This window comes from Dipodomys ordii, unplaced genomic scaffold (genome assembly GCF_000151885.1).
Source record: "Dipodomys ordii isolate 6190 unplaced genomic scaffold, Dord_2.0 Scaffold46, whole genome shotgun sequence".
Lineage (NCBI taxonomy): Eukaryota > Metazoa > Chordata > Mammalia > Rodentia > Heteromyidae > Dipodomys > Dipodomys ordii.
In genome coordinates, this window is record NW_012267262.1 from 2,160,299 (window position 1) to 2,172,975 (window position 12,677).

The 12,677-nt window shown below is 37.8% G+C and overlaps 1 protein-coding gene across 2 annotated transcripts in view; it reads left to right on the top strand.

Annotated features, from left to right (window-relative positions):
- Nell1 (neural EGFL like 1) overlaps positions 1–12,677 on the top strand; it is an 822,774-nt gene that overhangs the window by 130,249 nt on the left and 679,848 nt on the right. For both annotated transcript variants that reach the window (XM_013019667.1, XM_013019668.1), the window contains exon 3: positions 1,590–1,760. In XM_013019667.1, coding sequence (XP_012875121.1) covers positions 1,590–1,760 — 171 coding nt within the window. The remainder of the gene's footprint in view (positions 1–1,589; positions 1,761–12,677) is intronic.

Below are 12,677 nucleotides of genomic sequence, written 5' to 3' on the forward strand. Positions count from 1 at the left end.
GATTAAAGGGGAAGAGAAGATCTATTCCAAATTGAAGAATTAAACTGGTCACCTAGACAAGTGCTCTTGAGACAGAGTTGGTGTTTAATTGTTGTATGAATGCATTGCTGGAGGTTAATGCCAGTTGAGGGTCATTTTCAATGCTACTCGACAATATATTTGGTGCCAATAAAGTGGTAGTTTTTTTTTTTTTTTGTCAGTTGTGGGGCTTGAACTCTGGGCGTGGGTGCTGTCACTGAGCTCTTCAGTTCAAAGCTAGCACTCTACCACTTGAGCCACAGCACCACTTCTGGTTTTCTGGTGGTTTATTGGAGTTAAAAGTCTCATGGGACTTTCCTGCCTGGCTGAGCCGAGATCCTCAGATCTCAGCCTCCTAAATAGCTAAGATTACAGGCATGAGTCACTGGCGCTCAGCTTCAATAGAGTGTTTAAAAGTACTCAGATCATCAAATTTAGATCGAGGTTTAAATCCTGTCTTGGTATGTAAATCCTTGAATCTCCATTTGTAATATTCACTTTTATTTTAGTTTAGTTTTTTAGTACTGAAGTTAAAATCCAAGGCCTCATGCTTGCTAAGCATGTATTCTATCACTTGAGTCACATCTCCAGTTCATTTTTGTTCTAGATACTCTTTTGATAGATCCTTGTGTTTTTGTTTGAGGCTGCTCTTAAATCATGATCCTCTTCCCTATGCTTCCTGTATAGCTGGGATTACAGGTGTGAGCCACCACAATTAGAATTTGCACTTTTAATTTTTAAAAAGTGACAATAATATTGGTTTTTATTTTTTTCCTTTGTGAGTGATGAATAAGTTAGTTTATGTGACATTCAGGGCCATGTTTGGTAGAGAGCAGGCTCAATATGAATGATAATGGTGATGGTGCATTTATGGAGAGGTACAGAAGACAGAATCCACCTGCCACCCTACTACTAGCCTTGACACTACTAGCCTTGGTAGGTGTCTAGAAGTATCTCAAAATATATTCTGCACAGACTATAATAGTGACACTAGCAAATTCCTATGGTCTGGAAAACACAATGACCATCTTAGAAAAGACAAAAATTCTATGATATTTGAAGTACTATTCATATGTGAGTAGTTTCAATATTTTCTTCTCTAGTCATCATCTAGGATTTCTCTAGTCACAACTTTTTGTCCAGGGGAAAGAAGAAAAATAGTCTTAACTAATCTCTTCACACTTGTAATTTATTTCAATCCCTGATTTTTATTTCTCATTAATTCTTGAAATAATGAAAATGGCCATTCTAAAAATAAACATCAATAAATTCATGTGAATGGATTTTTTTTAGAGTATTCTGAACTGTACTTTGAAGTGGTTAAGAGACATAGCACTGGGCTTTGCTAATTACCTTGTGGCTTTTTTTTTTAACCTCACAGTGGATCAATTGATCTCCATTTCAGAGGCTCAAGGGTCTCCTACAGTACAATTGATTTCAGGTCATGGCTCTTTTGTGTTGTGGTTAGCTAATTTTAGATTCTGAGAAACCTAGTAGAAAGGGAGTGGGGATTGATGATAGCTGTGATCCTCTTAATTCAAATAAAAACAATTTCTTTCCTTTATATACAGCTATTTTGAACTGGAGAGCAGCGGCCTAAGAGATGAGATTCGATATCATTATATACATAATGGGAAGGTCAAGACAGAGGCACTTCCATACCGAATGGCGGACGGACAATGGCACAAAGTTTCACTGTCAGTTAGCGCCTCTCATTTACTGCTCCACGTGGACTGCAATAGGTATGTTTTTGTCTTTGATCTTCAGTGATTCTCACATTGACAGTGTGCAATGAGAAGGGGGAAAAATGAACTTTCTTCAAGACTTGCCAGGAAACAGAACCAAAGACCTCATTTATAATTTCACCTACCAAATGGGCCATTAAGTGTGCAGAAATGACAAACCATAATAGGATAAATAAACAGTTCATTAAGATGAGACTGTATCCCATAATTACAAATGTACAAAAGGTTGATTATAGACTGGGGACTATGAAGTGTACCTTGGTGTACGACTAGGTACTGGCTGAAGTTTTGTGGAGCTTTGACTACAGTTAACTGTGATAGATTGTGGTGAGCTTGTTCCACTTGGAAGCCAATAAGCCAGTCCACCTTAGAATGGATCTAAGAAGCCTGTGCTACTGAAGCAGCTAATTCAATTTTACTTCATCAAGTGCACTTTGCTTAAGTACTTTATCTAAACTGAGCCTTCTTGAACAGTCTCTTTTTGGAATCTTTTGGAATTAATATCATCTACTTTTGGCACAGGAAAGAGATTGCCCACCTGTGAAGGGATGGAGGGCTATGGGTGACATCTGAGTTCACAGGACATTATGGGATATGGTGAGGAGATGATGCCCCCAAGTCTGTCACTGGGGGCATATTTCCTGACAGCTGACACACAGAGAAGCAGCCATTGGTCTTTCTTGGATCATTTGTGGTTAGACAGCTGGACAGCAATGGTCAAGGGAATGTTTTGATTTCTCTAATACCCACCGACAATCCTTATGGATAGTGATCCATGTCTAATTATAGAGATTTATTTTGTGTGTGTGTGTACCCATGCATTGTTGGTTTCATTAAAAGGGTACCATCAAAGTTAATAGGACTTTTTTTTCATCAGCCTTCTCCCTAGGGTCCAGGGTAAAGAACAGATGTGTTGGGGACATCCTCTCTTCCAGGACCCATAAAGAGGAATGGTATCCCAAGGTCGGTCAGTGACAGACTACATATCTGACAAAGATTCTTACATGTGCTTACCACTCCAGCTCTGAGATCCCCATTAAAAGGTCAAGAAATTAGTGTCAGGCTCAAGGGAAGGTCTGCTATGTTGATAAGAGTCTTTGTCCATTTTGGTGATCTTTTTAAGGTCTCCTCTAGACTCCTGAAGTAAGGTGGCTTGAACTAGATATGAAGTGTATGTCTGGACAAAGTTTCCATAGAAACCACCATCTCTTTTCTAGGCTACAGGCCTGGCTAAGCAGCCTGGTTATAAAGCCAGCCCTTAGTCCCACTCTCCATTTTTACCATGAAGTCAGTTTTCTAGAACAAAAGTGGCCTCTTCTCCTTTATGACATACCACCTGTGTGCTGCCCAAATGGGATTGCAGAGGAAGGACTCGCTTTGTCTTTCAGAACGATAGGACAGAAAGAAGCCTCAAACCTCTAGTTTAATAATTCCAAAACTGAAAAGTCTAAGACGATGTTGTTTTCTTGCTGAGCATGGTTTTGTTTCTTGCCTCCAAAAGTTAGGCTATTTTTGACACTGTTCTATTTGGAGAAGAGAAAAAAAAAGAGGGAGTATTTCTGCTCTGCTATCATTTCTTTCTCAGCGACTCTGAATTCTCTGGTCTCTGTAAAGTATTCTCTCCTGCCATCCTCAGCTACTTGTTAGCTGTGTGAATTTAGGCTGATTAATTTCTTTGGAGTTTCTTTATTTCTGTTTCTTCATTGGTAAAATGGGAACAAATATATGAATGTACAATTATTCACTATGCACATAGTAACATTGTAGATAATAAGTCTGTGATACCATTAGATATATCACCTTAGTGTGTCATAGACTTCTTAGTTCCCACACTCTTATTTTAAGGAAATGATGACATCACCTTCCAATGCATTTAGCAGTACATAGTCTACATGATTTTTGAATTTTATAAATTGGAATGGTCATTGAAAAAGTATATATAGTACTTAGGTCTTCAATGTCCAGTTTGTATTTGTGGTTGTTGCTATGAATTTTGCAAATCTCCAGTTGTTTTGGGACCTTGTCTCTTTCCTATTATAAGTCCTTCATGGCTACCAGGGACTGTCTATCAGGAAATGGGAAAGAGGATTAAAGAGCTACAGGTTTAAGGTTGGCCCCATTTATAAGAATGGTTGAAGTAGTTGGTCACCAGTGGCTCACGCATATAGTACTAGCTATTCAGGAGACTGAGATTGGAGGATTATGATTCAAAGCCAGCTCAGACAAGAAACTTCATGTGGCTCTTATCTCCAATTAGCCACCAAAAAGCCAGAAATGGAGTTGGGGCTTAAGTGGTAGAGCACTAGCATGAGAACAAAAGCTCAGAGACATGGCCCAGGTCATGAGGTCTGGCCCTAGAAGTGGCAAAGAAAAAAAAAGAATGGTCGAGGGAATCTTGGCACATGCCTGTAATTATAGCTACTAGGGAGGTGGAGATGAGAAGGATCATGTTTTGAGGCCAGCCAAAAACAACAACAACAACAACAAAAACTTAGCGCCTCCCCCCCACCCCCGATCTTAACTAATAAATAGGGGTAGTAGGAGTTGTAGTGTTCACTCATTGCCCTAGACCTTGATAGGGAGCAAATACATAGGAAGATTTTGGTGAGATTGGCTCAGGAAAATATACACAGCATCAACAACAAAAACAACCCTAAAAAAATATACTGAATAACTAAACCAAATAGTCTGGGAGTATGGTTTAAGTTGCTGAGTTCCTGCCTAATGAACATGAACCTCTGAGATCAAACCCTAGTACCACCAAAACAAACAAAAAGTTCCCACCCCCAAAAACAATCCACAAAGGAGTAGATGGAAGGCATTCCCCATTGTTCTTTCTACACATCACGCCCCTCCACAATGTTGGTTATGACATTTCATATCCTAAATCTTGAGGAGGGGAAACATAAGAAGTTGCTACCAGGTCATACTTCAAGGAACCAAAACATGAACTTTTCACTTTACATTGGTAGAAGGGTGGGAGGCAGAAAGACAACTATAGTAAAGACAGATTTTTATTTCTGTGTAGGAGAATTCTACAAATGTGGTCCTCAAATCGGACTGTTCATGAAAACTTTCTGGGAGTTTATAAACAACACAGATTGCCAAACTTATCTCTGACCTACTGGATCAGATTCCCTATCAGAGAATGTAACATTTTTTATTTTATAATCAACATATAGTGCACTTATTTATTTACAGGGCATAATGTAACAATTCAATACATGTGTGCAGTAAGTAACAGTCAAATCAGGGTAGTTATTATATCTTTTCAAAATTTATCATTTCTACCTATTGTGAACATTTGGACTCTTAGTTGCAGATTGTAGTTAACCTATGCTGCTATAGAACATTAAAACAAAGTCTTCCTACTTATTCATTATTTAAGTAACCTTTTTCAATCCCCTGCCCCCACTTTGTAGCCTCCCGTGACCACTGTTCCATTTTCTTTTTCTGTGAGAGCAACTATTTTTAGCTTATACAAAAGAGAACATGAAACATTTGTCTTGCTGCGTCTGGATTTAAAAAAATATTGTTACTGCAAAGATGATGTATAAAGGGGTCACAGTTACATAAGTCAGATAAAAAGTACACTTGTTTTTGGATAATGTTACCCCTTCCCTCACTCTCTACCAGTCTTTTTCACCAGTCCCTACCCACAAGTTGTATAGTTCATTTTCAACATAAGGTCTGTGTTGAATATCACATAGGGTCCATGTTGAATATCGCTGTTGGATTTGTTTGCCCTTTGCCCTGCCCTTTCTGTGCCTACTTACTCTCCCAATGACAGATAAATGAACAGACAAGACAAAAGGAAATAAAAACAAAAATAGCAACAAAGAAAATAAACAACCTGTTGATTCCATTTCCTAGACTTAATTTTGAGAAATATTATTTTATATGGTCAGATGCATATAGCTATTGTGCCTATGTGATCCTCTGTTAAGAATACTCTCCTTTGGTCTCATTCTTTGTGAATGCCTAGAGACCTGTATAATTTATCATATCTCAGTGTATTATTTTTAACCATCCAGTGTGGTTACTTGTAGGCACTTTCTAGTTACTACAAATCAGAGAAATCATGCAATCTATGTTTCTTTGGATCTGGCTTACTTTGCTTAATGTAATTTTTTCCAAGGCTTTCCACTTCCTTATGAATAGTACAATATTATTCTTTCTGATGGATGAGTAGAATGCCATTTTCTTGATCTATTTGTTCATTAAGAGGTATCTGGGTTGATTCCAAAATCTTGGCTATGGTAAACAATGCTGCAGTGAACATAGTTGTGCTGGTAGCTCTAGTGTTGGATAAATGTCCAGGAGTGGAATTCCCATAGTGGTTGGACAAGTTTACATTCCCACCAACAATATAGTAGGGTTTAGATTTTTCTCAATTATTGTGTATCTTACACTTTAATTCCCGATGTTACAAATGACAACACTTTGTTCTTTATATAGCCAAATAATAGTCAATTGTATGTAATATATACATATGCATATACTGGGATTTTGAATTCAAGGCATTGCACTTTCTAGAGGAACCTCTATCACTTGAGCCATACATCTAGACCTTTTTGCTTTAGTTTATGTTTGCCTAGGCCCAGCCTCAAACTATAATCCTCTCAGGTCTCTGAGAGGCCTGATCGCCATAGCCTTCTCATATATTTTTAATGGGCTCTTTTTGTAGTTTTTAATTTATGCTTTGATTCCTTGACTGGCATTTAAAAACTACTGGTTTAGATAGAGAGGAAAGAAGGTGAAGAAGCTGAGCTCTGATGAGTAAGGGCTTGGAAAACCAAGCAATTGAAGCAGAGCCCTTGAAAGGAGGATGAAAGAATTAAGGGAAGAAAGGTCGTTCCTAGGGCGCAGAATAAACTTATTTTGTTCACAAGTTCCTCCATAACCACTACTAGCTGACCTTTGAGCAGTGGAAGCTGGATCCATATATCACGATGCAGTCTACCACTTCTTATCTAGGTCACCCTCACAAAGTGAATTTCACAAAGACTTATTTTTCCTTTCTCAGCTGTGCATTTTATGCTACAATGATATTCTTATTTTCTTTTAAAAAATCTTTCTTGCCTTTAAATTTATGCTGCCTTATTTTTTTTCCCTCCTCTCATTTTCTTGCCCACTGGAGTCCTGCTGATTAGATGATGAGTAGAAATGAAGATAGGTAATGTTTTCTGAGAGTTGCCCATGCTTGCCACTTGAACTAATGCCATTATTTTTTTGTCAATGAAAGAACTTAACATATATTTGTGTGCAATCCTGCTACTACTTATGTGCCAGCAGTGGGATCTGAACCAAAGCCTGCTCATTTTGAGTGCCTGCTTCTATTACACCTGTAGGGTTCATAGACACTGGTTTTGAAACTTGACCAAGAGCTGATTCAGGGGAAGAAGTTAGCTTCTTTCTATCATTTTCCTTCCACATGTTTATATTGCTGATCCTTGGACTTGTCTGGAGAAATGTGGAATCCAGTTAATGGAATCTGTTGCATTGGTATAGGAGATGAGACCTACATCCATTGAATGTCCACTGCAAGCTGGGTAATATGCTAGGCTTACTAATTTTTAGGAGAGACACAGAAGGACACTTTTGTTAGATCCATTGTATGGGTTTGAAAATAAGAGGATCAGAAAAGGGAAGTAACTAGGTTTCAGTCGCACAATACAATAAACATGAAAACAAAACTTTTGAGTCAGGACTTATGCGCCAAACCTTATTCTTTCAATCTACCTCTATAGTTTGCTGGCAGTATGTACTGCTTAAGACAATGTCACAGCATGACAAACAGGCTTCCTAAGGGATGTCTCTCTAGCTTCTCTGCTATAGAAAGTCATAAAAACATCTAAAACCACGACAAAAAGACTTCCAAAGCAATTCCATTACTCTAAGGCATTTTAATGTGGCGGAATTTCCCACTTTTATTATTTTTAAAAGGTTAAAATTGAGGAAAAGAGCCTTTTCAAATTTAATTGCATGAATTGTCATGAGGGAAGCAACTGCTATTTTAGTCAGTAGTTCACAGTTTCTTTTCTGAGATTTCCACTTTTTTTTCTCCTTTCTTTAGCTGTTTACTGGGTCTAGTTAAAAGCTCTCAGTGCACAGGTAGTAGATTACCTAAAGCAAGAACCTCAAAAGGACTAATTTGGTTAGGTGGCCAGGCTGATTGTCTCCAATGCCTTGGTTTTTTCTCTAGCTGACTTTTCTATTAAATAATTTCCAACAAAGCCTAGAACGAGGCCAGAACTAACTCTCTTCTAAGCCTCCTTTCTCCATTCTAAACTCACTTGACAAAGAACAAAACCCACCAGTACTTGAGATTCAAAAAAGTCATCTTTCCCATTCACCATAAAATGGATTTTCTTTCCTTTATTTGGTAACTTTTAATCTTCCATTAGCCCTACAAGTTAATTTATTGGCATACTATCTCTCTGAGGAGGATACAAAGAAATAAAAAGCGTCCTAGCTTATCAAGAAATTCATGGCTTATTCATGTAGTCATTTAAAACTCGTTCTGAGATCCTCTTTCCATCCACCATGATTGGCTCTTATTCCTGGACATCAGATAAAATCTGTACTTAGACAAAGATAGTTGATAAAGGATGAAAACCTGTGAGCCGGGCTGATTCAGCCACTCCTAATGGAAGCTGAGAATTGGAGAGAAGTGAAAATAGTCACTTCCAATATCTTGGTCTTGAAGTAGAGTAGAGCTGAGCTTCTCAGGAGCTAAGGGATAGATGTTCAGATGTTCAATGGTACATCCACTTAGCTTTTGTCTAGCACGTTTTGTATTTTGTGAATGTTCTTGCTCTAAGTTTACCTCTTTATGTCTTGCTGCTGGAATAATTATCTCGTATAGATTGTCTATTTATTATTATAACAGAGATCTGAATTGTTGTTCATTCTTGTACAAGTATGCTCAGTGTACACATGCATGTGCCTAGCTGTCAGCCTGACGGGAAGATTAACACAGAGATTAGTACCATGTAATTGTTTTTGTTGTTTTGCATGTCCCTCCCCCACAGTATAACCCCTGTTTTCACTGTATTTGATGTTGGTATAATTTGGGGAGGGGAAGGGATAAAAACAAATTGTTTAAAATAGGGATACAGGTGGACCCATTGCAATAATGAGATGTACAAGACCTTATGTAGAAAAACTAACTCTACAACTTTGGCAGGGGTGGGGGGTGGGGGTGGGGAAATGGGAAGGGATGGGAAGGGGAAACAAAGGAGGAGGCAACAACGCTTGATAAGAAATGTACTCGTTACCTTGCTCATGTAACTGTAACCCCTCTGTACAGTATTTTCACAATAAAAACTTATTTAAAAATATCATCATATTTGGATTTTATTTTTTTTTGTGTGTGTATCAGTCCTGGGTCTTGAACTCAGGGCCTGGATGCTGTCCCTGAGCTTCTTTTGCTCAAGATTAGTGCTCTACCACTTTGAGCCACAGCTCCACTTTGGTTTTCTGGGGGCTAATTGGAGATAAGAGTCTCATCAATTTTCTTGCCTAGGCTGGCTTTGAACCATGATCCTCAGATCTCAGCCTTTTGAGGAGCTAGGGTCACAGGATTAAGCCACTGGTGCTTGGCTAGATTTTACTTTTAAAGTATGCCCCTTATTAACCACAGGGTATATTCAGTGCTTTATTCCATTCAACTGATCTTGAGGAGTATGCCACATCAGAAGCTGAACTTACTATAAATCATAGGATGAGTCAATAATTCAAGGGTTCTGTCTAATATTTCAGAGTACTTTCAAGATCTGAGCATCTGTTTATCTGTGTAGATTTTTCATAATGAAATATTCTGATATGAAATCTTTCTTCAGAAGAGTTTCCAAAGTATTTACAAAACTCATCATATTAAACCTTATATTTCTTAAGGTGGTTAAGTCATCGATGTAATATACTACATTGGATTTGTATCAACACTGCTGCTGTATGATTGACTGGGGGAAATTAGGAGATGAATGGGCCATGACTCTCAGTCTCCTGGTTAACTGGTTGATACAATACATTCTTCTCTTCAGAAATGGATGTCCATGGCACATCTCATCACCAAAATTACGAAGTTGGTAAGCTAGCATATACCTCATTCCAACTAAGAAAACAAGCTCCAGATATTTTGTTGAAGTATCTGGACAAGATAACAAGCAAACTAGGAAGGTAGGATACACCATGTTTTAATTAAGCAATTGCACCAAAAATGTCATAAATAAAACTACCCTGTAATACAGTGATCTAACTACTGGGTATATACTCAGTGCTTATTATTTAATGTTTGGAAATATAATCTCTTCTCCCTTATTCATAAAATAAAAACTTTTAAAAGAAGTATTTGTGAGGGTAAGAAAGAGAAAAGATGAGCTGTCTCCAGTGTTTTGTATTCCACACACACAAGGTCCATGGTTTAACCTAGACTGAAATGAATTTTAAATCCTTGTCTTGGCTTTGTTATTTCTAAAAATGGCATACAGTAATGTGGAATCGGAAGGAAATCCATGGATTCATTTCTCATTCATTCATTCATCATTGATTCATACAGTCAGTCATTCAATCAAATACCAAGAACTGTGCTTGTATTTGTAAATTAGAATTCCTCTGTAGAGTTTCTGTAGAAATGTAGCCTCACAGTATATGTCAAATTTTCTGAAATTTTAAGATACTATTTTTAAGAGCTATGGACATGTGCCATCATATAGAGAATATTTTGAAATATTATACAGGGAATGAATACAATTTATTCTGATTTTCATTCCTGTAAAACAGTAGGTGAGAATCTACTATTCAGTGTAGCTACATGATGTAACACACTGTTTGAAGCCAATCAGATTCCTAAAGTTATTCTGATTGTAGTTCCCAGCCTCTTTCTTTATTCGTGTGTATAGCAGGAACAGAAATTTACCTTCTCTTAACTCATATGCAGAGAGTATTATGACTTTTATGAGGTGATGTAAAGCTTTATTCAGTGAGGGAACATATCTGACACAATTTCCCAAATATTCTAGTGTCCCAATGGGTGGACAAAATAGTATTACCATTTTGTTTGTTTGTTTGTTTGCTTTGAAAATCCGGCCTTTTAAGCCCAAAATGTTCTGCATTAAAAACTTGAACTGAAAGAAACAGTTAAACTTGTAAGAGTTTGGGAGAGTTATTTACTATCTCTGGGCTTTTGCTTTCTTAGTTTAATAATAAGGGAGTAGAACTAGATAGATAACTTTAAAATTGTCTCCCAACTTTGGCTTTCTGGGCATCTCTGATTCTGTCTTATCACAAATGCCTTGTTTCTGGCTTGCATTTTTTCTCTTCAGGACCCTGGAGAGCAACTCAGCTTCCCAGCTTCACAGGGCCATGCCTGTAGTGGACCAGTAGGGTGTATGCATTCATCTGCATTTCTATATGGATTCACAGGCAGTCTGCTGTTGATGAGCACAGACCTAAGCGTGCTCCATCTAGTTGCCCACTCTTTTAAAATCAGTTTTCTCTTTCTTTGTTGTAGTAGGTGCTAAATATACAGATTTGGATTCTTCTCACCTCATACCCTTTCCTTCTTTCAGTGCATTCAGCCTTTTGTGAATTGAGACTGGTCTGGTCACAGAGGCTCTGCATGTCTACTCACTCACAAGACAGCAGCACACTGTAGCAAGCACATGAGGGATAGTTGTGCCATTGACAAAACTATCACATATATTCAGAATAAAAAGGGTTTGTTTTTTTTTCCCTCAGTTACAAACATTGGAATTGTATTGAGTGGCTGTAAAGATCTAGGGGGCCAATGTAATACATTTGATACTGCTAACTCTTTGTCAAGATGGAAAGTGGCTGCTTACTAGTTAAGGCAGCCTAGATATTACACATTGGGGTCACTCGTTCTAACTGGGCTCTCTGTGCTTCTGACTTTGCAGAATTCCCCATGCTTTAGTCATTTCAACCTCATTAGTGGATTCCAAGATTAACTTTGCCCTGTGTTCTATTGACATCAGTGGCAGATGTAGTTCTGATTTTGTCTTTTCTAGATCCTTCATCTTGAAAAGAAATTGTTCCCTAGTGAGTTTAAATAAACCATTAGTTATCTGCGGTCTGAATGGCAGAGAGAGATGGGAGGTGAAAGGATTAAGTGAAGTGGATGATATAAGTGACTTCATTCATTCACCAACCTACATTCTTAGTCTTGCAAAATTACCATGAAAAGGACTTTAAAAATACAATAGAATCTTTCTTTCATGTCATGGTTTGTAGCCAAGTCCACTAGTAGATTTTGAAGGTATTTCATTGCATATATGAGGCTCAATATGTAGAGAGAAAAATAAGACAATTTACAGCTCTTGATGGGTGATTTCATGTGCATGCCTTCAGACACATCCTGTGTTATTGTGTTGCATAGACATGGATCTGTGTAGCAAGAATGGAAGGGAAAATAGGATTTAAGAGAAAGAAATATTTTCTTACAGAAAAATACTGATGCTTTCATCTTTATTGTTATAATTTACTTCATGCTTTTGATAGATAGACACAGCTATTTTGGTTTTTAAAAAGGAAAGCACAGACAGAAAAAATAAATCAAATCAGAACAATACACATGATTTAGTCTATTTAAAAAATGTACACTTAGCCAGGTGCTGGTGGCTCACGTCTATAATCCTAGCTACTCAGGAGGCTGAGATCTGAGGATCACAGTTCAAAGCCAGCCCAGGCAGGAAACTCCCTGAGACTCTTATCTCTAACAATGCACTAGAAAACCAGAAGTGACGCAGTGGTCCAAGAGGTAGAGTGCTCACCTTGAGCTGAAGAGCGTAGGGACAGAACTCAGGCCCAGAGTTCAAGTCCCGTGACAAAAAGGTATATTTATACACTAGTTGTATAGTTTCTTCTTATGTTTTTGTTTGTTAGAAGGGAACA